At 43.9% G+C, this 24137-nt stretch overlaps 1 protein-coding gene across 1 annotated transcript in view; it reads right to left on the minus strand.

Annotated features, from left to right (window-relative positions):
- Nucleotides 1-24137, minus strand: part of LOC118695568 (lethal(3)malignant brain tumor-like protein 3) — a 42531-nt gene that overhangs the window by 14117 nt on the left and 4277 nt on the right. Inside the window, exons 2-17 of the mRNA XM_054517208.1 lie at nt 18512-18620; nt 18097-18205; nt 16702-16759; nt 15572-15660; nt 14327-14431; nt 13565-13700; nt 12982-13073; nt 11887-12038; nt 11046-11122; nt 8757-8842; nt 5019-5129; nt 3757-3871; nt 3556-3655; nt 2566-2742; nt 1098-1229; nt 650-711 (exon numbers count right to left, since the gene is read on the minus strand). Coding sequence (XP_054373183.1) covers nt 650-711; nt 1098-1229; nt 2566-2742; nt 3556-3655; nt 3757-3871; nt 5019-5129; nt 8757-8842; nt 11046-11122; nt 11887-12038; nt 12982-13073; nt 13565-13700; nt 14327-14431; nt 15572-15660; nt 16702-16759; nt 18097-18205; nt 18512-18573 — 1663 coding nt within the window. The 5' untranslated portion in view covers nt 18574-18620. The remainder of the gene's footprint in view (nt 1-649; nt 712-1097; nt 1230-2565; nt 2743-3555; nt 3656-3756; nt 3872-5018; nt 5130-8756; nt 8843-11045; nt 11123-11886; nt 12039-12981; nt 13074-13564; nt 13701-14326; nt 14432-15571; nt 15661-16701; nt 16760-18096; nt 18206-18511; nt 18621-24137) is intronic.

Raw genomic sequence — 24137 nt, forward strand, 5'->3', positions numbered from 1 at the left:
TATTACCATCTTAAATCCTCCTAAAAGCCTGGTCAGCTCCATTCTCTGAAATGGCTTTTTATAGTAAATCTGAAAGTTAAGCATATGGTTTGCTAAAGTGATAGCAGAAAGCTGCTCTGATAACTTAACCTGTCACATACCAGGAAAAAAACACCACTGTTTTTCCATTTAGCTTTTCATTTTCTTTTTAATCCTTAAGAGAACCTTTAAAAAGTCCTGCAATGATTCAGAATATGTTTCTGAATATCCATGAGGGTCTAAAAAAAGGGGTTGATGGAACTTAAACTATCTGCTAAGTTTTCAGCCAGTCTCCCTTGAGCCCTGTGCTGGCTCTGTAACAGCCTGACAAAGGTCACAGACTGTTTGAGAACCCCTTGTCACTACAGAGGAGTTTGCAGTGCCACAAAAACCATGCAAACTTGTCTTCTCAGTTAATAAATACAAGGCTCCACTCTACAAAGTATTGAATCTTTCACTTCTACGTAATTTTACCCTTTCTCCTCATTTTAAAGGAATTGCCATCATCTCCAGCATGTGCTTTCTCTTGACTGTGGAATCAAAGACAAAAAAATCAGTGAATTCTGAATGCTCCTCGTGACTGTGGGGATATTGCAGAGATAGGCACACAGAAAGAAGGAATAAAACCAACCTTTCCCATTACTTTCCTGTTTCACCAGCTGAAACTTGATATAGGCACGTGAGCACCCAAGCCTGAAAGCAACAATTACAAAACATTTCAGAAGATATAGAAATTAATGTAATTTCTTCTCCATACAAAGATAAATGAGATTTATAGAAACAAAAAAACTTTTTCCTTTTAAAATAAGCAATAGCTCCATCCCTGACATCTCTCTGAGCTAAAGGCTGTTCTAATAAATTCATGGCCAGAACACAGATCTGAGTTTACTGCAGGAAAGAGAGGGCCCAAAACAACAGGAGGAAGGGAGGAGATTTACAATGTCATTCTAAAACACTCTGCTGCAAAACTTCAATCAAATTGGGTTGCTTGCTATTTACATCTTTACTTCAGATACAGCAGCAGCATCAAGAAACACAACTGTTAATGCATGAAAATTCACCACAAAAGTCTTGTTTACGTTTTTGGTGTGGCTTTGATGGCTGCAGAGGAATCCTCCTCTCCCCAGCCTCTCTCCCGACTGTCTTCTGATTGCTCTGATTGAGCGTGGATGCTGCTTTGACACCACTTTTCACTGTCTGGTGCAGATTTTCTGGAAAGACAGATAAATGACAATAGCTGAGCTGACATTCTCTGCTCCCTTTTCCCACAGGAGAGCAAAGCTGGCTGCTCCTAGCAAGTGAGAGCAACAACCACCACCTTGTGGCAGAACTTTCCTCTTCCCTCCATGAGTACAAAGTGTTTTGTTCCTCTTCTGCAAGGACTGAGAGAGTTTAAGCTAAATAAATCAGGCTCTGTGGACTCAGGCTCTGATCCCAGCAGCTACAGGAAACCACTGTGTTATGGTGAAAGCAAGAAATTTAGCATTTCTGAATCTTGATACCTCTGGATAACATTTAAGAGTTTCCATTACTAAGTCTGATGCATAAACTGAGCTACAGAGTTGGCCAAGGGACGGCAAGCAGCAGGATGATACCAGACTTACAGGCTAAATTCAGACATCCCACTATCAGGAAATGAAATACTTAGAAATATATTACAATTCTAAAATGCCATTTATTCTGTGAGAATTCAAAATCTCCCGAGAGCTTTATGGTAAGAGTGCTATTGAAATGCAACCAATTTTGGTGTGGAAATTAGGGAATGAAGATACCTGCATAGTTGTAGCATGGGAGGAAGCAATTTAGCCATGAAGGCTAGGGAAGAGAAAGAAGCATTCATTCCTTTTTTCTGGACAAATAGATCTTGAAAATGTTATAAATCTAAACAAAAAGATGAACTTTAAAATATAGATAAGCCTTCACATACAACAAAAAATTAAAGTATTGCTGGAGTTTGCCCTAGTGAGACTGGATTTGTGAAGACTAAAAAGGATCTTAAAAAATCCTTCATATCGTGGTCCATCCCATGACAGGTTTACCTGACTCCTGCACTCCAAGAACCAAGGCACAGTTTCCTTTCCACAACGCTGCTCAGTTGCAAGATTTTCTTGTGAGAAAACAAAGTATCTGAGAGTGCTCAGCTTGTCTGCTGCTAAGTGATACACATAGAGTGCTCAGCCGACCCAGAGTGGATCACAGTTACAGTTTAATAGCGCAAAATAATCTTGGCTTGACAGTTTTAGGACAGGAAACAAAGGACAAGAACGTATTTTAAATTGAAACAGCAAAGAAAAATTTATGGAGACAAAATGCAATTTCCTTTGTTGGAATGTGACCAGAGCACCAGGATTAAAGAATCAAGAAACTTATTAAGGCATATGAGGGTATAGAAGTGCACTGCTCTGTGTTAAGAGTGACTGGGGCACACATCAATATTACAGACAGATGAACTCAGTGCTCTGCTGTGTCGCTGCCAAATCCAGTGGTTTTCATCCTTGTAAATGGTTTTGCTCCCCAGTACCTGGCCAAGAGCAAAATCCAGCTCACCTGGATTGGGAAGAGTCGCCCTGAGAAGACTCCCCTGCTCCCAGCAATGGGCCAGGGGTCTCCAGCCTCCTGGATTTCTGCATGATGTTCCCAGGGGAAGGTCTCTCCCCACTCAGCCGGTCCTGTAAGAGGTTTTCTCTGCTGAGGTTCACATCAGAGTATGGGCAGCCAACTAAGCTGTGATGGAGAAACCAAAAAGAGAGAGGGACAATGAAAGCTTTACAGTCATACAGTCTTCCCTACCTCAGGAAGAGAAATCCATCACAAACCCAGAAAAAAGGAGGCCATCTCAGGAGATGCTGTTACCCGGCTCTAGGTGTGAGAAAGCAGGGGACCATATGGCAGAATTAAAACCCAAAGTCATGTTGTTAAAGAGCCACCAGAGAGGACAAGAATTCATCCTCTGTAACTTGCTTATCGGAACAACATTTCATGAATCAACAGTTCTGCAACTTTCAGACTGAAAAATTCAAAGCCCTTTGCTGTACTATAAACTATCAGGTCTTCTGACCTTCCACCTGAGATTGTTTTCTTGCTCTTAAAATAATTTACTTGAGAAAAAGCTTCCTCTTCCAAGAGCAGACAAGAAATCAAAAGGCAGAGCACAAAACATAAGCAACCTCTCCTCACTTATACTTTAACATCCTTCCCATGCCCTCTCTTTAACTGTCTCCTTGCATGTTGTTCTTGGGTATATTATTTCACAAATATAACTCCTTCAGTACTGCTGGAATGTAGAATCTGGAGTGAATGAATCTGTTTGCAATGCAGCTATCATGATTATAGTGGTATAAACAAAATTTATGATCAAACAGCCTGCTTAGACACAAGAGGGAGCTGCGATTGCAGTTATAGCTATCTCCAGAATAACTACCCTGAGAGATCATTTCAGTGCAATGCAGTTGCTTGGTGCTGCATCATTATAATTATTATTGTTGTTGTGGTGGCTGTAGCTGCTGTTATTGTCATTAAGAGCACTCATCCACATACGTGTAATGTGTTCCATAGCGGGGGCCCCGGACGTGCCCGATCCCCTGGCAGCCTGGAGTAGGACACGCCTGTCCCACTGCTCCCTCTGGATCTTCAGCACCTGAGAGCAGCAAAAAAAGGGAAGATAAACAGATTTGCACATGAGGAGCAGACTGCACTTAGGAAATGATCCAGCATAACAAAAGTGTGTGCTGTATTTACCTAGAGGAACTTGCAGAGCGTGTCCAGTTTTGTCACACCAGCCTACAGGATGGATGTCAGGGCTGTCTGCATCCACCCAGAAATCATAGTGATGGTCCCAGCCATCAAAATGTATCTGAAAGAAGCAGAAGTCTCAGGGAAAGACACAGTTCAGGGCATGACTCAGCTCTTATGTTAACTTCCCCCTTTGTTTAACCTTGCTCAGCTTGGGGCTGATTCATTCAATCTTTCAGATCAATTTTTCAGTCAGGTGCAATCATCTCTGTGCTCAGTCTAACTCTTTGTTTTCCTGCATCTGTGTTTCACAGAATAACCAGGTTCTGGTGACACAGTCTGTCACCCCACAGCCCGTGGGATGCTCTAACATGCAAAGTCCAAAGCTATGCAAACACAATGCTTATCTGTTTTGTTTTCTGTGAATCCCAAAATACCATAAAAGCCAACAAGTTTGGTGAGTTTTGCAGTGAACAAGCTGCAATTTTCTGCTGGATGAAGAGAGTAGCTCAGATCCAGGCCAGGTTAACAGACACTGAGGATCACTGGAGTTTAAAGGCTACTGGGTTGTTCATGCAGGAAGGTTTCAATGTATGAATTGAGTATCTTGCCACTATGGACTGGCAAAGCTTGGCTTTTGTTCACAGCAATGAGACTCAAAACCAGACAGATAATGGGGAGTGAACTCCACTCCTGCCCATGTAATCATCCTTTAGGAAGGAGATCTGTGGCCATGGAGTCTCCATCAGCGTAGCCTCCGCTTTAGCTGGCTCATACTTAGTTTCTCAGAAGCCAAAGCAAAACAGATTATTTGGGCAATATATTTTCATGAAAAGACTAGGTTAAAATGCATTTATGTGACAAATTTGTGCTGGAGAATGATGCTGCTTCCCACATGTAGCAGAGTTTAAATTGCTTTGGGTTTCCCTTTCCTGGTAGGAAAAAACTGCAGTCAGGCAGCTTCCCCAGCAGAACACTCCTGCTGCCATCAGTCACAGAGATCACAGGGAATATGCCAAGAGATGGGACATCACACCGTCAAGTGTTAGTTCAAAACGGTTATGTTAGAACAGTAACTAACACCAGGCCAATTCCATCAGATTTCAGCAAAACAAAGCAACAGGAACCAATTCCAGCCGGGCAGGCCCAGAGGCCACAGCAGCTGCCAAGCTGTTGTTTGCTGCTCCTTGTTCCCAAGTGTCGTTTTCCCTGCGCTGCCCATCCCAGGGTTCTCAGCCCAGGCTCTGCACTTGGGAGCAAGGTCATACCTTAACACGATGGTTGTCTTTGTCAATGATTGTTGCCACTCTTATCAAGATGGGATTTCGTCTGTCCACAGCCTCTAACTTTGTATTAACCTGGAATCCGTGAGGAGGACGCTGCAAGAGAGGATTGTAAGCAGAATGTTAAAAAGCCTTGGAGTTCAGAGCTGGCACCTGCTCTGAATGAAATGTGCTCCAGTTTCCATCCACCCCTAGCTGCTTTTGGAGCTTTGGGTTATCTCACATGGCAGACTGTTCAGAGGCTAAAATCAGAGTTCCCAAGAGGTTAAAATCAGAGTTCCCAAGAGGACTTAGCTGAGTGTTTGTCAGCAGCCCCAAGCTGCTGGAGAGGCAGCCTGAGGTGGCTCAGCACAGAGGAGCTGTCCCAGCCAGAACAAGAGACCCTTCCCTCACAGACAGAGGGCCAGGGACCACCACAAGTGACTCCACTGACATGGCCTCCCCAGGCTGACAGCACACCTCCCACACAGCAGGGACATGGTCTTCTCTAGAAGAGGAGACTGAGAAGGGAGAGATCTCAGCAGTCCATATGAGTATCTCCAGGGCAAGTGCCACACTGTCAGTGTCAGGATGGTGCCAAACTCTCCAGCAGGGCCCAGTGACAGGAAAAGCAGCAATGGCCCTGAAATAAAAACACTAAAACCTCAACATGAGGAAGAACTTTTCATGGAGGCTAGGCAGAGCACTGGAACAGCTGGCCAGGGAGGGTGTGGAGTCTCCCTCTCTGGTGACATTCCAAACCCACCTGGATGCAAAACTCCAAACCCACCTGTGTCACTTTCTCCAGGCGACTCTGCCTTGGCAGGGGGTTGGAATGGATGACCTCCAGCCTCTCTTCCAACCTGATTACTCTGTGATGTCACAACAGCCAGAGAGTGGCCAGTTCTCCACTTTTCACATTTGAACACACCATTGGGTGAAGCCTCTCTTCACTACCCTACATCCTCCCTGGCTGGCATCAGCTACAGCTCCTGGCTATCAGTTATCCTCATTACACAGATTACTCCTTATGACAACACCTGTGCTGCTCATGAACAACTGCTGGGAGCTGCTGTGCTGGGGCTCACAGCAGCTCTGGCCCTGGAGCCTCCTCTGCAAATTGTTCACTCACCCTTTTCCTCAAACCCTGAAGATGTTGGGAAAACTCCAGAATGTTCTTTGACCTGATGTGTGCACCCTATGTAACCTCTAAGCAATAGACAGCTTTTACCAATTTTTCCATTTATCTGACTGCAAATTCCTCCTCTGACCTCCTCAGCAGGAGGTTACGGATGCTCATTCAAAACATGTCTCTCTTCACTTCTGCACACAGAGGTGAGGGTTTTAGCAAGAAATTATAAATTGTCTATTTGAACATGACCACGTTAATGAAATTATTAAAATCAGTCTTCCCTCCCAGTCTTCCTTACCCTCCTTACCCTTCCTTATCACCAGTGGCTGGGGGCAGGAAGGAGATGCACTACTGAGCTAAGGGGTTTAACTCCACACCTGAGGCTGCTCTTTGGCCATTTCACCTGGACACAGACATCTATCAGACACTGGACACACCACAAAACAGACAATCTAAACTGCTTTTATTTTCAAGAGCATCTTATTGAACCAGCCAACCTTGTCTGTCCCCCCTAAAGAAGGGCTGAGGATTTGGCTCAAGGTCCAAATCCTGCCCAGAAGAGGAGCCAGGCTCTTTGCTTAAGCCTTGCTGAAGGGTTGCTGTCCTTTTGGCAATCGTTTATGAATGTTTTGAAATTGCCAGCCCAAGAGGATGGGCTGAAATAACAATGCTTACATTGGAGCTGTCTCCTGAGTTTTTGGGTGGAGAGGGCAGAAATCCAGACCCAAGACCTGCTATTTGTGCTGATGACCCGTGTCTCCAGACTACATAAGACAGCTCTTTAAAATTGTTAAAAGCTAATTCAGTGAGAAATGCCTGTTCTGGCTCTCAACCCGCATTTTTATGTACTGATTTCCTGTAATTGCTAGCTGGAATAATAATAATTATTTTTAAAAAAATCAATAGCTTTGCCATTTATTTGCACTTCAATCCAACCAAGCCAGAAAAAAATAATGAGGTTTGATCTTGAAAGAGTCCTACTAACTGCTGATATATCAAATACCTTTTCTTTTTTGTCTCATTTTTGAAACACAGTTTTAGATGCTAATTTGCACTCTGGAGTTTCATGAGGGCCAGAATTGGTCTTTCTACTCTTCTCCCAAAGCCTGATACCTGAAGGAGCAGAACAGTGGCTGCAGAAATGTCTGGAAAACAGAAAAGAAGGCAGACAAGGCAGCTGCATCCCACTTGGGAAGACACTTCACTTTGGAAGAATCCAAAGAAGGGAGTTCTCAGTACTGAACAGGCTCCCTGTCCTGAGCAAAGCCTCTTATGTTCAGATATCTCTCACCACACTTCAGACCCTGAAAATCTGAGGGAAGAAGCCACAATGGTAGATCTTACAGTGGACTTGGGCTGGGCGTTTTAAGTTCACATTTTCCAGCTCTATTGGGATTTCAAAAAAGCTTAGTCCATCCTTGGGGGCAACAACTGTGTCCCACTGACAGGCTCCACTCCTCATCCTGCCCCTGGCTCCAAGGTGCTTCCCAGCCATGGGAAACCTCAATCCCAGGGATGTTTTGGATGTGCTGCAGATAACTCCAGTTAAAGCCCTACTGTTCTCTGAAGAGGCCAAAATTTCTTCCACCTCCCTGACACCACTCTGCAGCCTGCACCAACCTCATGTGGACACCTGCTGAAATCTGGCAATTATCAAACCTGTCTGGCTGAATTTTCGCCTCTCTTATCTGAGGCCTCCCTGATTGCTTTTCCTCCTCAGTCCCAAAGACCTTTCCACAAAAATACACAGGAGGGCAGTAGGTATTAACCTGCAACTCCCACTTCAGGAAAAGGAACCAAGACAAATGTCATGATGGCAAAGAAGAGTTTTTAAACATATTGCAAAGTTTAGGAAGGTGAGCCAGCAGAGTGGAAGGGAAAAAATCAAATTAAAAGTACAGTCATTTTAGAGGCTTTTGGTTTGTTTCTGCTCACAGTGAGATTCCAGATAAACACACTGAACTGCAATGAAAGAAACAAAAGCTCACTGTCTCAAGGTTGAGAGAAGCACCTTCACACTGAGTCTGCAAGATGGTCTTAGGGGTTTGGCAGAGATGCTCCTTCATCTGTTAATACATTTATTTCTGTGGAGGGCACAGCTGGCTCCTCCCCAGAAGGACCACGATCTGTATCAGCACACGTAAATCCTTGATATGAACTTCTCTTCCTTAATTCCAGCCTCACCAGCCAGGGAAGTACAGATTTGCACAACTGCCAGGTGAATTTTAGAAAGGTTTTTAAAACTTCGTGTGGAGGGGACAGCAGATAACTGCATTCTTTCTCCTCTCTGTGCCTCTATCAGGCACTTCCCACATACCTCTGGAAGCCACTGTGGACTGAAGGCTCTGCCTTAAATCTGCTAATGGAGCCACTGAAGACACTTAGTCAAAAATCCTTTCCAAGCCAGCCTTCCATAGTATTAAAAAACAAAAAAATCTTGTATTTTGCTGTGTGTTTTTGTTTTAGCTGCATTGAGATGATCTTTAACTCAAAAGTAAACCACAGTTTCACCTTCCTCGCACAGATAAGGTGAACTATGCTCAAATAAAGCGTCTAACAAAAAAGGATGGATAATAGCACCTGAGCAAGAGCAACCAAAGACATTCACCTACCAGTTTAAAGGCTCTTGCAGGAGCTGCTTGAGAATTAGTTTCTTCCAAGTACTTCTCCCATGAGAAGGCTTTGGAATCCCTGTGTCCTGAAAAAACAGAGAATAAACATTTCTGTAAGAAAAACTCCACATTTACTGTTACAAACAGCAAAAAGGCGGTTCTGTGACACTGTAATGATCACTTACAATGGATGGTGCTGTAAAGTGGCCTGTTTGCTCCTACCCACCACCTTCAGCACCCAGAGCAGCTCTGCCAGTTCCCCAGTGTTACACTGAGCTTGAACCCTGGCGAGTTCACTTCTGCACAGCTTAATCAATTCTTATGCTCTAAAGAAAACTCCAGTTGTGAGCTAGTCAGATGATTCTGTGATGTCCAATGGCATAACCAAGTTAATTTCCTGTTTTATGAACTACTCTATGTGTGAGCACCTGTTAGACTGCAGAACCTTCTCCTCTCCTGCTGCCCGCTCACCCAGGCTCAGTAAACCCAGCAGCCTGGAGAGAAAAAGCTCCACAGGTGTGCTGCTCTAACAACAGTGCCGTGTCTCTCCCGGGCAATTACATTTAAGAAACTGCTCCACGTTTTTCCTATTTCAGTAATGTTCACCCCCAGGACAGGATCTTTTTGGCAGGAGGGTGCAGTGACTAAATGCAGAGCACAGTCTGAAAACTACTGCATTAAGTCTTTCAGCAGAGAGACCAGAACTGGCTGCAGGTTTTGTGGGGGCACAGGAAATCCTGATATGAGCAGAGAACTGTAGAGCCCAGCCCTGCTGAACCTTCCAGGAGCAGGGACAGATGAGGTGCTGCTGAGAGGGAATGTTCACAACCCCTTGTACATCTGCAGGGAAGACACTGAGGCCAATTCCCCCCATGCAGAGGGATTGGGCAGTGCTTCCTGCTCCACTGAACCTGGAACACAGCAACTACAGGAATTCTCGCTCCAGGGCTGTCAGTCTGACAAATGTCAGGCTTAATTTTTTTATGTTTGCTATTCTTAAGCTGAATGAGCACTTCCAAGGCCTGAAAAACACTGGTTTCCCTGTACGCTCTGTCCTCTCTTATTTGCCAACATTCTCTTCATTTACCAAATTCCAGTACAGCAGAAAGAGATGTGGATTCAGTTACTCCTTCATTTACGAAAATTCCATCTAGGAAATCATTAGAGCATGGTGCTAAAAATGCCAAGGCCATAGTTCAATCCCTGTATGGGCCATTCATTTAAGGGTTGGACTCAATGATTCTTATGGGTCCTCCCAACCCAGAGTATTCTGTGACTTCAGAAATTCCATCTAGGAAATCATGGTACAGATCCCTTTTTCTCCCAGCTCACCCCGAAGGAAATGCTGGAAATCCTTCTCACTTTCTCCCTTCTAAAACCAAATTCAATTATAAATTACCAAACCCTGTTCCATTTTGTCCTAGCTTGCAAGATGTGGCTGGGGCTGTGTGTCCAGTCCCCAGCTGTCAGAGCTGGGCAGTTCTCTGCTGTTCTTGGGGCAGTTTTCTTGATCTCTCCCCCAGCCAATCCTCCCTGCAGGAGATCTCTGCTGTCCATGGCCACTGAGTGTCCCTGCAGGGCTGATCCAATTCCAGCATCCCATGGGGAGATGCTGCGCCCAGGGCAGGAGCCAAGCATTCCTACCTGGATCCAATGTGAGCCTGGCACAGCACAGCAGCCTTTGCCCAGGGCATTGCCAGAGGAGCAGCTTCTGCTGCCCTGCATGGCCAGAGGGAGCCCAGGCCCATCTCCAGCAGCCCTGGAGCTGCAGAGGAAAACTCCCCCCTTGTGCAGGATCCCTGCTCCAGCAGAGCCACAGCTGGCACTGCAGGAGGGCTGAGCCCCCATGGGATGGGGCTGTGCCACCCCCTGACCCACAGCGTGCCAGGGCCTGCTCTCACTCTGGCACTGCTTTGTTTTGTATTACTGCATTTTTATTTTTATCTTTATTTTTTTAATATATAGTTTTTCTCTAATAAGGAACTGTTATTCCTAGTCCCATATCTTTGCCTGAGAGTCCTTTAATTTCAAAATTACAATAGGAGGGGGGTGGTTTACATTTTTCATTTCAAGGGATACTCCTGCCTTCCTTAGCAGACATCTGTCTTTTCAAACCGAGACAGATTTCTTCAATGAACTATGAAAACATAATTGCAGTGGCAAAAAGTAGAATTCAGGCAGTAAAGAGTTCTGAAGCGAACCTGGAACTTGCAAATATGTAATTATGTGGAAGATACAGTTTGCAGGTTTTTTGGCTGAGGCAGAAAATAAGTCTCACTCGCAACCTACCAGGTGGTGTTGTCAGTGGGGTTCCAGTTTCTTGGCAGTAGCCAACAGGACGGATATATGGGCTGCTCGTTTCACACCTGTACCAAAGAGGGAAAGTTGGCACCAGTCACATGGAAAGCAAAAAGAAAGGCAGGATTTCAAATGCTGTCTGATAGGCCTTTGCTGGATGAGCAGATGCTTTCAGTGGGTGTGATCACGGTGTAGAAGACAAGCACTGCCTCGTTAGAATGTGTAACACTGGGTTTTCAAGGCATTCAAGCTGTCCCAAAAGAAAGGGAAATACAAAGTAAATCTTGAAATGGTTTGGTTGGAAGGGACCTTAAAGCCTATCCTATTCTACCCCTGCCATGGCAGGGACACCTCCCACTGTCCCAGGCTGCTCCAAGCCCTGTCCAGCCTGGTCTTGGACACTGCCAGGGATCCAGGGGAAGCCACAGCTGCTCTGGGCACCCTGTGCCAGGGCCTGCCCACCCTCCCAGGGAACAATTCCTGCCCAATATCCCATCCATCCCTGCCCTCTGGCAGTGGGAATCCATTCCCTGTGTCCTGTCCCTCCATCCACTGTCCAAAGACCATCTCCAGCTCTCCTGGAGCCCCTTCAGGCATCACAAGTTTTCTTACCTCCAGTGCTTCCCAGACAGCTCAGGCACCCCCCACTGGTTCTGCACTGAGCTGCCCAGCACACAAATGGGAAGGGAACTACCAGGCAACTGGCTCTTTGTGAAAACCCCAAGTAATTACTCAGATGCCTGAAAACTGATATAAGATCCCAACTTCAGGGCCTGCATGTAAAACAAAGTCAGTCTACCTTCAGACATGTATCAGAAATAGAGTCTTTTACCAGTAGTCGTAGCTCTCATCCCAGTTATCGAAATGGATCAGCAGCCGGTTTTCCACCATGTCTGTGATGGTGGCGACACAAACCATGGACGGGTTCTTCTTGTCCACTGCCTCCAGTTTCATTCCCAGACGAAACCCAGAAGGTGTGACAGGCTGAGGAACAGGACACCAGGAAAGAGAAATCAGCCACATTCTTGATCAAGCCATTGAAATCCCCATTATAAACTCCTTTGATCGCAAAACCCACAGAACAAAACACGCTACAGTGACTATCAAGATGTTTGCAGACAGGATTTTCCATGAGTTCTGGCAATGACTATTACTAAAAAAGAGCTAATGTGGCTCAAAAAAAAAGAATTTCCAGGTACACTGACCACTGCAGCCTCCCAGGCTGAGACACCCTGCAGTGATTTGCTGAGGATAATGGGCATTGCACATCCTGTTTTACTGGTGGAAAAGTTAGGAGAGTCTTCAAGGAGACAAAGTGACTGAGTGGGAAGTAGGGCAGAGCTGGGCCCTGATCCTACTGGAGTCAGTGACTGTCCACATGCAGCCTCCAATCCACCAGCCCATGGGCTTCGTGCCATCCTAGTAACATGGAACGGGATGGAGGATTTCACAGGAACTGAGGTTAACAGCCACTGAGAGAGCACCAGTGGGGAAGGATGACAAAAGCTCAAGATCCACAGCCCCATAATGAATCACACGGCACACATGAGCATGCTGCTGGAATCCAGAAATTCTTTTGGAAATTATTAAATTACATGAAAGTGACACAAATATCTTGACTGTAGGGGCACAGTAAAACAGACAGTTGTAATATATTTATTAAACGGTTCAGTAAATCTTTTCCTCCAGCATTAAGGAGGAAAGAAAATACAAATTCTTTCTCTGGAATGTCAGTGACTGGGGAAAGGAAGAAAAATTGTACTAATTTTCCTTCTAGAAAATAAAACACAGCAGGAAGTAGTTTGCATCTGATTGTACCATGGCTGTACCTCTGACATAAGCATATTAAAACCACATAAATATTCTGGTCAAAACTCACTTAGCACCAGACCTATTGAAATCCCTTCTATTCCATATCACCACTTACACTGCTGAGGGTCTTAAAAAGGCTTTTTGGAGCTGCTTGAGCTTTGCAGTTCTTCAGATAGGAAGTCCAATTAAATTCTCCCTCCTTGAAACCTATGAAAAGAGAAAAAAAGATTGTTTTACATGGCCCTAGTACATTCTGGTGGGTTTTTCAGAAATGGAAATTACCTGGAAAGAATATGAACTTTGCATGAAAACTGCCCCGCTATGATCTCCAGGGGCTGTGCATTTCAGCTAAACCAGCTCTCTCTTATTCACCATAATGTCCAATCATTAATCTCAACCTTCAAATGTTTCTAGAAATTGAATGCAGGAAAGAACTGAACACAGAAAATAAGTATGTTCTGAAGCACAGAGAGACATTCAATCCAGAGTTTCTGCTACAACTAACAATGTCAGTCTTTAGGAATATCACAGAGAAGATATTTTGCTCTTTTGTGAGTCACTGTATTAGTTAAACTTCTTCCCTTTAGCCCCTCAGATCAAGTTCCACAATGAAATCACACTAAAAATGAAATATGCAGAGCCAGGACATCTTAGTAGAATTTATGGTTTCTTGTACACCACTCTATTTTCTGTCATACCTTTAGGAGGGAGCAGCTTATGGCTTGTTTTTTCACACCAGCCCACAGGGTGGATGTCTGAGGAATCAGCATTAGCCCAGAAGTCGTAGCACTCTGGGTAACCATCGAAGTGCAGTCGCATCCTGTACCCCTGGACCTACAGTGAGAGAAGATCTGATTATCACCAAGGGTCACAAAGGAGAAAAATAATCACTTATAAAACACTCCCTCATGTTTGCACTTACAGAGAAAGTAACTTAGGATCTCATTTATTTCTCAGAAACTCTAGTTGTATTTTAACTTACTTGCTCTCCCAGTTTCCATGTTCCTCTTTCCCCACTTCAAACAGCTGGAAATAGAACTGTTCAGTGGAACCTCCCTGAGCCCCTGCTCCATGCCATGAACACATTCCTGGGGTACAAAAGGAGCCCCAGAACTTAAATGTCTATACCAGATCAACCCAGATTTCATATAACTGAAGCTGCATAAAAGCATTCTGACTTGTTTATATTTACTAAATCTTAGGGCCTCATGGCATTGTTCTTTTTCATAATCATTCACTACAGGCAATTAATAGGTTTGCTATTCTTAGTTACAAGTGCAAAAATCTGCCAGTAGGATTTCAGGCAAAGATCCTTAATTACATAACATCTTTCCTTCAGTGTCACCATTAATTAACTAACTAAAGTGCTATTACTCTTATGTTTCTACTTTTTATTGAAAAAAGAAATAATTCTAGATGTACATGGGACTTTTGGAATCAAAGACAAGAAAAGCAACTACCTCAGCAACTGTGAGAACACAGAATCGAGAGGGGTGTTCAGGATCCACCCCTTCCAATTTCATTCCAACTTTAAATCCATTTCGGCCTTGTGGGAATGATTGATACTGTGATGGGGGAAGAAACATTTGTTTTTAATTCCTAAAGACAAAATCTATTGCAGAGCAGTCATAACATACTTAAGGCTTCAATTTTTATATTTCAGGCTTTAAAAGCTCAACTCAGAGAAGAAAATCCCACCCCAAGTGACTGTGGCTCCAACAGACAGGTGCAGGCTCAGGGATCAGTAAAGGCACCATGACCTTATTTTATATTTACTCGTTATTTTATTAATCTCTCAAAACCACTGCACTGTTGCAATTAGTTACAAATGCATCTTTGAGAAGATGCAGAAATAAGCTCTTCTCAAACACAAAAGAATCCCCTTCCCAGCTCAGTGCAGAATCAAAGAGCTGGGAAAGCTATAATCATTTTGTGTCAGTCCAGACTCCCACCAAAAGGTAACTTGTCAACTTCAAATGGTGAAAGGGACAAGGCAGGCTTGATCTGCAGCCCAGTTTTACAGTTATTCCAGAAAGCTTTTGTGTTTTTCATTTATCTGCAGTCTTAATCCAAGTGAAACAGTTGAGATACAGTAAAAGTTTAAAAGCACCCTGAACTGGGATTGCAAATGACTCAGTGCAGGACTGGACCTTCCTTTTAAGCTCCCTCTGAAGGATCAACAGCCCTGGGCTCTGAAGAGCTCACTGGGAGCTGCACATTTAACTGGGTGCAGAGGCAGCTTCACCAAGGCTGAACTCGGCCTCTGGCACTGCCATGTGGCTGACACAAGCCCACCCTCCCTCCTGGCACTCTGAGTGTGCCCACACCATTGCCTGAGCAGCACAGGGACAGGCTGGGAGGGCTCTGTTCAGTCCCACAGGAACGTGACAGACAGCAGGCTGTCCCTCCCCAGCCGGCCTTGGAAGCTGCCTAACAGCCCACTGGTCCAGAGGAGAGCAGATCCAAACAGCTGCTGCTTATTTGTGCGATTCAACCAGCATTTTTTACACCCTGCTTTGGGATGAGATGCCCAGGGCAAATGCCTCTTTCCCTGGCCTACTTGTACCAAAACAACTCAGAAATACAAGTGCTAGCTTAAGGGTGGTCTCCAGTCCCACCTCCACTGAGCTGGTAATCCTGTGACTGCCAGTAATCCTGTAATGTTGCCTGAGAAAAACAGCAAGAGAATGAAAAAAGCTGCTAACCTCTCTGAACAGCTTTTGGGAAGCAGCTGGCATCTGTTCCTCTTCCAAGTAGGAAGACCAGTTCCATACCTTCTTCTTTCCAGGAAGCACTAATTAATCAAAAACAAGAAAATGAACGCTTCTCTCTGATGACTCCTGCTCTGCTTCTCCTCTCTTCTCCTTCTTCTCCCATGTTTGCTGTGGCACCCCAGAAGAGGCAGTGTTACTCAACTTCTGAGGAAAGGTTTTGCTTTCCTTCTCTGCTTTTGCTTGCTTTTGGAAACTCCAGCAATAGGAAAACTGTGCTCATTCCTCAGGAAATGAAAATTTACTGTATCACAGGTCAAATGAACTGTGGCACCTGGACTGCTGGTAAGCTGCCCAAGGAAAGGTGCCAAGGAAGAGTCTGGACAAGACGGATTGACTTAAAATTGTGCGAAGTAATTCCTCCTCCTGACATTTCACAGAGGAATAAGGGGTTAAATATAAACTAACAGGCAGCACAGAGAGGCACATAATTGCAGCTAAAATAAGCCTAAAATAAAATAAATTAAAAACCAAGTGATTTTTTGCTAAGTTCACAATATTTTTTATATACACACATATATTTATAACCTCCTAATAATACAATGCATCTACTAGAGAGGCAGCTCCCAGATGATGGAAACAACTTGGATTCATTCTGCTAGAACCACAGTCATACACACAGAAAATTACATTCTAAATGTACATTAAAACTCTCCCCCCCAGTTACATACTGACTGATTTAAGGTATATAATACATTTAACTCATAGTCTATAATCAATCATGTTGTTTACAATTTTATTTTTTACTTAGCACTCTAGGCTGTGACTGAAGCTCTCCAAAGTCAATGAAAAAAAGATTCTTATTATCTTCAGTGAGCTCTGGATGAAGCTGACTCCTTCCAGATCCTTACTCTGTGTCCATTATGCAGACAAATCCAGGATATTCCTGCTAATACACCTCTGAAGCTGACAGTGGTAAGAGGGTTATGGACACAATAAGCTGTTCTGAATGTGAAATGAGCTCTCCTGTCCTTTATTCTTCTGTTTATTATTATTCACTTTATAATAGCTACTAAAAAAAAATCTATAAACATTAAAGAAAAGAGACTATGAGCTTAGCTCACCTTGTTTTATTGGTTTAGTGTTTCTGCGGCTTTTCATATTATTTGATTTATTCTTCTCCTAGACACAGATACGTTAAAAAGAAGTTTAGCAAGATTGTTTTTCCTTCCCTCTGATCATCTCACAATGCAGGTACAACACGGATGTAACAGGTAACTAAAAGGACTACTAGCCAGCACTGCTGTCTCTTTAACAACCCTGAAAGAACATCAGGAGGGAATGTTACACAGATAAGCTGATCTTGGTACCCAAAGTGCTTTACAAGTTATTAAATATATGCTACTGAAGTTCATTTATATGTTAAAGAGCAGCACAGGACCAAAATCTCCATTACAATACAGAGGATTTGCTTTCTGCAATGCAGGATTTGCTGCTCACATCAGCAGCCTTACTGGAACAATCCTTTTTCCTTTCCCTTTCTTACATCCATCTATGCCAGGGAATGGATACAGGGGAAAAAAAAGGAATTTATGAAGACCTGAAGGAAGTGGAAGCTTCAAGTAACTCCTGTCATAGATGAGCACCCCAGACAATGTGGTCTCTCTGTGTCACACTCCATGCCCGACCCTCATTCCCATTTCTTCTGTGTGTTTGCAAACTTGGGCTTGATTTCTCCCAGGCCATCATTTCTCAGAGCAAACCAAAATCAGGCAAAATGTGCCATACAAAGCTGCCTGCCAAACACTCCCCAGAAGGGACAGGGGGACAGTTTCTAATGAGAACGAGGAGAAGGGGGGAAGAGAGAGATTGCAAGGATTTCTGAAAACATCCACCCCTTAAAACATCTCACCCACATCCCAGAGAAAAGCTGAGCAAGACGATGAATTAAACTGCTCATGACAGCTGAGGCTGCAGCTTTATTGCCCCTGTTCTGCCATACAGAACTCTGCATTATGTGAATAAAATGGCTCAGAGAGGCACTGATGAGCAGGAGCAGAGCACAGGGCCCCAGGAGGGGGTTAGGGGCTGCAAGAAACTGAAGGATAGATCAGCTCAGAACTGAGATACTGCTGGTTATGCAGCACTAATACAGGTTTCTGGTAGTACAGTGAGAGTACATGCAAGTATGCAATAAAACCCAAACAAACCCTGTGGTTTGACACTGCCCTTCAATACCACACAACAGTATTTGAATGTAGTTATTCACAAAATCACAACAGACGTGGTATTATTACTGTGAACTCCTGACTTTCACTTCACCTGAGCTATTGATTCACCCCTGTGACTCCTCAGAACAGATATTCCTATCACTGATGTAAATCAGGATCAGACCCAGACCATTGCCTGGGTATGGAACGAGCTCCCTCAGCCCAGTTGGCACTGCACAAGGAACTCTGAGATAACTGCCCCTGCTTTTCACAGCTCTCCTTAAAGGAAGTACATGCAGCCTCATTTACCTCATCCTCATATGCATTTTCCTCCTCATCCTCCGAATCCAAAGGCAATCTTCTCTTCCTCCGGAGACGTCTGACAGGTCTGCCAGCCTCAGCCACCTGACAGCCACTGCTGGTAGTAACATTTCCATTATTTCCTGTTTCTGCAATCATCTGGAATGTCTTTGATATCATTAAACATCCAAAATTAAAAACAATATAAAATTAAAATATTATTCCTGCACTGTTTCCAGTGTCTCTGAACCTCTTGGAATGAGGAGGCCTGGGCTGAGGACCTGAAGAAATGAAAGGTGTCTGCAGGATTTCCTGGTATAGAACTGTAACACTTGGTCTGACAGGTTCATTCTACTCACAGCAACACCATGCTCCCTTTAAATGTTTTCAAACAAAAAATGGGAAAAATCTGTGATTTCTGTACCTCTCCCTGTGCTGCTGGGAGCCTGTTTGAGTACAAATCTTTCCATTCTCAAAGCCATCCATTTGCTCACAGGTTTGGGAATCAGAGCAGGGCACAGCTTGTCTTGGCACTGCAGAAGCAAAGAAAAAGACAACTATCAAATTAAAATGTTAAAACACCTTTCAGGCAATGAGTTCTGCCAAAGTCCTTTACAAACTTTCATTAACTGACACTCAGTATCCCATTGTGAGGGAAGTAACCATCACCTGTGTGCTGCCACACCACCTCAGCAGAGAAAACCCCCTTTTATTGGTAATGTTTTAATTTTGGAGCACTGGTCTCCAATAGTACTCTCAGGCACATCTTGGTTGACCTGACGAGCTTAAAGGTCTTTTCAAACGTTAATGACTCCTTGATACTATCTGTGAGGGAGCTCTCTGCTGAAACAGTGAGTAATTTAATCATAGGAAACTGGTGATTACAAAGCAAGTGATGCTGAGCAGCCTGAAGGGCTGACCCCAGGCTGAAGGGCTGGCCCACGTTGCAGCAGTTTGTGGAGAACTGTTGCCCATGGGATGGACTCACTTTGAGATATTAATGAAAAACTGTCTCCCACCAGAGTATTCCCTGCTGAAGCAGGGAAGGACTCTGACTCCTGTCCCTGAGCAGCAACAGAAACAACCTTGTGATTGAACTGACCATAACCCCCATTCCCATCTCCCTGTGGCTCTCAGGGGAGGAGGGAGAGCTGGGAAGGAGGAGAGCTTTGACACTCATCCCTGCTCCAGTACAGCCCTGCACACACTCAGCTTGTCGTGCTAAGGACATCACAGGAAATCCAGGTGCAGAACTAGAAAACCCATCCAGACACACACAGGGCAGCTTTGGAAAAAGCATGACACATGGCAGACTTCAGAGATTCATCCTTGGAGCTTAAAGGACAGGCCATGCAGGAATACTTTACTGGTCCAGATAAAATTATTAAAGTGTGTTAAATAGTGTCACTATGCATCTTTTACTACTCCTGACCAGCAAATGCAACCAAGTATAAAAAAATTACCTAAAAAACCACCTTTTTGATGAGCAAATAGCTGCAAAGATTACCCACTCCTTGATCTTCTGTACTGTGTGCATTATGGAGCTACTGAACTCCAGAATGAAAGAGGCAAGTCAAAGGTGGTTGCATTTGCAAGTTCTGCTCCAAAGCTTTTATTTCAAGCACTTCATTAGTCTGAGATCTTTTCTCAGCCATCTGCACTTCACTGAAACTTCAGTCTGAAAGCATTTGCTTCACTCTGAAACAGGGCTCCTTTGTTGAGTGGAGAAGCCCCCTCTGTCTTCTACTCCTACGTGCTTCTTGGCCTCAGGATCCTGCCTCCAGCACCCTATCAAAGCTTCATCCCAAATGTTCTTCCCCCTCTTTCTCTAAAGCTTGTATTTCTTAAAGCTTCAAAGATGCTGGACTTGCTTCTGAAAGGCTCACATTCTGTGCAGCCCCAAGGAGACAGAGCATCATTTCATTTCAACACAAAGAGAAATGTCCCATTCTGAAGAAATGATAATTCTAAGTGGACTCAGCTTCCTGCAGGATTCCATCCAGTTCATCTCCCTCAAACACTTCAGGAGCAGCAGCATCCTGGTGCAGATTTCAGAGGCTGAGGCTGATGGGACAGCTCAGTGCCATGGCAGAAGGACAGTGGAAGGAGATCTCCAAGGAGATCTCCACATGCTGTTCCAGACAGAGTTCCTGTGCTCAGGGCTGGGAAGGTGCCTGTGGCACTGCAGGAGCAGAGGTCTCCAGGGCAGTGACGCCCCTGCACATGAATGAACAGTTCTGGTTCTGCCCAAACCGGTGCAGACAAAGGCTAGGGCTCCCTCCTGCCAAAATCTCACAGTGCACCTGTGGCCAGGTGAGCTGAGGAAGGCCAACCCCAATCCCAGAACACATAAATTTGTATCAGAAAAACAACAAGCATCTTTACTAACAGTGTCTGATCTGGGGGTGAGGCCTGGCTGATCATGGGGGGAACCTCCAGTTTCATCCCACAGCTCTATCCCTCATTCCTAAGTTCTGGAAATGCAGAATTTACTATCAGGACTGAATCTTCCTTTACACAACAGAGCTCAGTAGAGCAGGTTTGCTAATACAAAATCCACACAAACCCTCCAGAAATAATCTGTCCTTCCAGAGATGTTCTTGAATGGTATTAAGGAAAAATGCATTTTGTGCATGGAAGAACTGGAATATAGTAGGAAGAGAGAGGAGGAAAAAGGATTAAACAGGAAAAAAAAAATAATTTGGCATCTTAAGGACAAAGCAGCTCTCTGGGCAGCTAGATATTATGTTCCAGCTGCACATTCCAACCAGACCCACTAACCAAGGTATTGAGGGCTCTTACACTTGATCATCTAATATAAAACAACACATTATTATTTGGTGTCTTTCAGTCTAATAAATAATGTGGTGCTTTGTTGATTCTCTGCTATTAGGAAGAATCAATAAAAGTGAAGCTGTTTCTGCAATGGAATGTTACTGCTGGGTAAGGAGCAGAAGTATAATGACTTGGATTGAACACAGGCCTAAAGTTACACCGCTGCAAAATAACCCAAAGGAGTCAATGGACCAATTCCATGTTTTATGGGAGTGTAGACTGCTGATCTCAGAACACCCCAAGCATGAAGGTTTATCCACATCTGCTGGCAGAATTGTCTCCTCATAGCTTAAGATCCTTCACAGCCCTTCCCCACTGCTCAAAGGGAGAAGGAGGAGGAAAAGGAACATTATGAACACAGGTTGAATGTCGGGGACCTGATTCTGAATGCCTGATGTGGTAACAACAACAGCCACTACCTGATTTTTCAGAGCTCTCAAGTTTCTTCAGCTCAAATTTATTTCACTTGAAATTGATCTTTTCTTCCCCAAGACTCAGAACTTGCAGCCTTGAAGGCAATTCTGTGTATTTGTTTTCAGCACAAAGGAACAGAACTGCTGAATACCTTCATTTGCAAATGTCAACAGCCACTCCCCCGCCTCTATCACAGAACCCCAGGTTTGTGACCATCAGACTTGGTTCTGATTCATGAGAGCCCTGTTTGCCCCTGAACGCCATTCTTGATCTGAAGCCTTCCAGGTGCTCAACTTTCTACCTACAGGTTTAGTGTGAGCATAATTCAACCAAAGGCAGACCCATAGACCTGACGCTGGGCAACACAGGACACTTCAGCATTCCTGCAGCTCCAATCCCAGCACCACCACAGCTCTTTATGATTAATTTAACTGGGCCAAAAGCAAGACACATGTTTGCAAATGGCACTAGGAAAAATACCTGGGATAACCTCTGTAGGAGTTCCCCAGCTTCCACTGGGGTATGGGAAGTGCAGGTGTGGAACATCTGCGGCCGTGTCCATGCTCAGGGTCACAGAACACATCCACATCTCCACGGCTGCAGGGAGAGGCAGGAATTGGACTCAATGAGCCTTGTGTTGGGTGGTATTGAATATGTTAATATTTGATGTAGCCTTGTACATCTATAAACATTTGTTTATAGCAAATGCTTGGTCGCCAGTTTCACCAAGGGCAAGCCCACCCCTTTTTTGATTTTATTCTTTGTGTCCAGGCTTTAAAAATAAAGAAGCTCAAGTACCAAGATCATTTACAAAGCTCCCTCTAGGAGAAGGAGTTTGGAAGTTACTTAGACAGAAGTAATTAACTTGGAGAATTTACTTCAAACTGGGCCAGGAAAAATGTCAAAAATCACAATGTAGAAAATAATCTGGAACTTAACCAGAGAAGGCCTGATAAAATAATTGGTCTTTCTCATCTCTGCATTTTATAAATCCAGTAGAACCCACAGAAAAATAAAATAATCGCTTTTCTTATAATGCTCCCTTATTAGTAAAATCTGCATTAAAATCAAGACAATCCAATAAAAGGAAGCAAATGGGGCAATTAAAAAGAGAGCAGAAACTAACATGAAACATTTTGAAGAACCATAGTCAGGCCCAAAAATTCCTCATTTGTCCCAGTTTGTAATTTCTATTCATCTTTAGCATTTTAAGTCTCAGAAACATTAAGGCAAAAGAAGATACTACAAAACTGAGATGAGTCATTCAGTTCCAAGTTGCAGATTCAGATTTATGATTTATGATAAATGATTGCCAGGCTGGCAGAGATAATGAAGCCGAATTAATATGCTTCCACCCAGAGCTCTATGCTTTATCTTTAGACAAGGAATCCACAGGAAATGGCCAGAAATACTCAGGTTTTGATCTCATTTCTGCCCCTGAACCAGTGCAGGCTTGGGAAACCACCTCATTGTTACTGTAGAAAACCAGCTTTGGCTTTTAACATCCCTCTTACCTTTGTTAGGAGATGAAAAATTAAAAAAAAAAACCAAAAAAACCAAACCAAAAAACCAAAAAACCAAACCAAAAACCAAAAAAAACAAAAACAAAACAAAACAAAAAAAACCCAAAAAAACCCCAAAAAACCAAACCAAAACAAAAAACCAAAACCCAAACAAACAAAACCAAACAAACAAACAAAAAAAACCAGGAAAAACAGGAAGAAAAAAAAGTAAAAGTTCATTCAAAGTGAGTGTGAAGGCTAAATGGGCAGATAGGGGTTCACTCTACTTCTATAAACACCATCAGACTTGATGGGAAGAAAAATATTTCAACAGAAATCCCATTCTAGGTGCTGCCAGGATAATTTCCAATGACATGAGGATTTCAGTGTCCCTCTCTGGTGAGGAATGCAATGGTGCAATAAACCCAGACACTGTAAATCAAGTATTAACATGAAGTTTGCAGCACTTCTGGCTAAGCTTCCATGGACCAGGAGGCAAAATCCCATTCAAGAAGCACTTGGCATCGAGGGAACCATCTGATACTGTGCTGTTCTGGGAATAACTGATTTACAAATCACCTTTCTGCCCTGAAACAGGGCAGGAGCTGAGCAAAGCTGCTCCTCTCACTCAGTGAGAAGCTCCCATCTCCTGGGAGCTCTGCAGCGGTGTCTGACACCTGACATGTGACATCTGCCAGCCTCTCCTGTGCCATCAATGAGGAACAGAGCTGCACTTTAAACAGAAACACACAAACCCCATCATGACTCCTTGCAGCACAACTAAACTCAGAACTGCTCAGAACACTTAGGAGCTCAGACACAGCCACCCTGCCTGTACTTGGTTGTGATGATGACAGACGATGCTTTACTCACCCGTCAAAACCTGTTACTCACCTCAGGCAAGCAATATTTTGCAAGGCTGAACTAATGCCATTACCAAATAAAACCCCAGCCTCATCTCCAGGAACCTCATCAGTTAGGGACTGAAATGAACCTTCAGAGGCTGCAATGGAACTGTACCAATGCCTCAAGAGAAAGTGCCAGGAGCCACCAGTCATCAGAGACTGTCTATGTCAGTGAAGGAAAAAAAAGACAAAATTCAGAATTGAGGAATTCCAAGCTCCCCCCTTGCACTTCCTACTAATTTTTGTTTCCCATAAAGAGGGAAACATTTTAACTACAAATCAAGGAAAATATTGCACTGAAAGATTAGAGTGGGAAAAAGGGTCTAGGAAGGGAGAGGGATGCTTTGGCTGGTATGGAGGAGAAGCAAAGACTTTTTGTGTAGGTTCCGTCACA

Source organism: Molothrus ater, chromosome 24, assembly GCF_012460135.2.
Source record: "Molothrus ater isolate BHLD 08-10-18 breed brown headed cowbird chromosome 24, BPBGC_Mater_1.1, whole genome shotgun sequence".
Taxonomy (NCBI): domain Eukaryota; kingdom Metazoa; phylum Chordata; class Aves; order Passeriformes; family Icteridae; genus Molothrus; species Molothrus ater.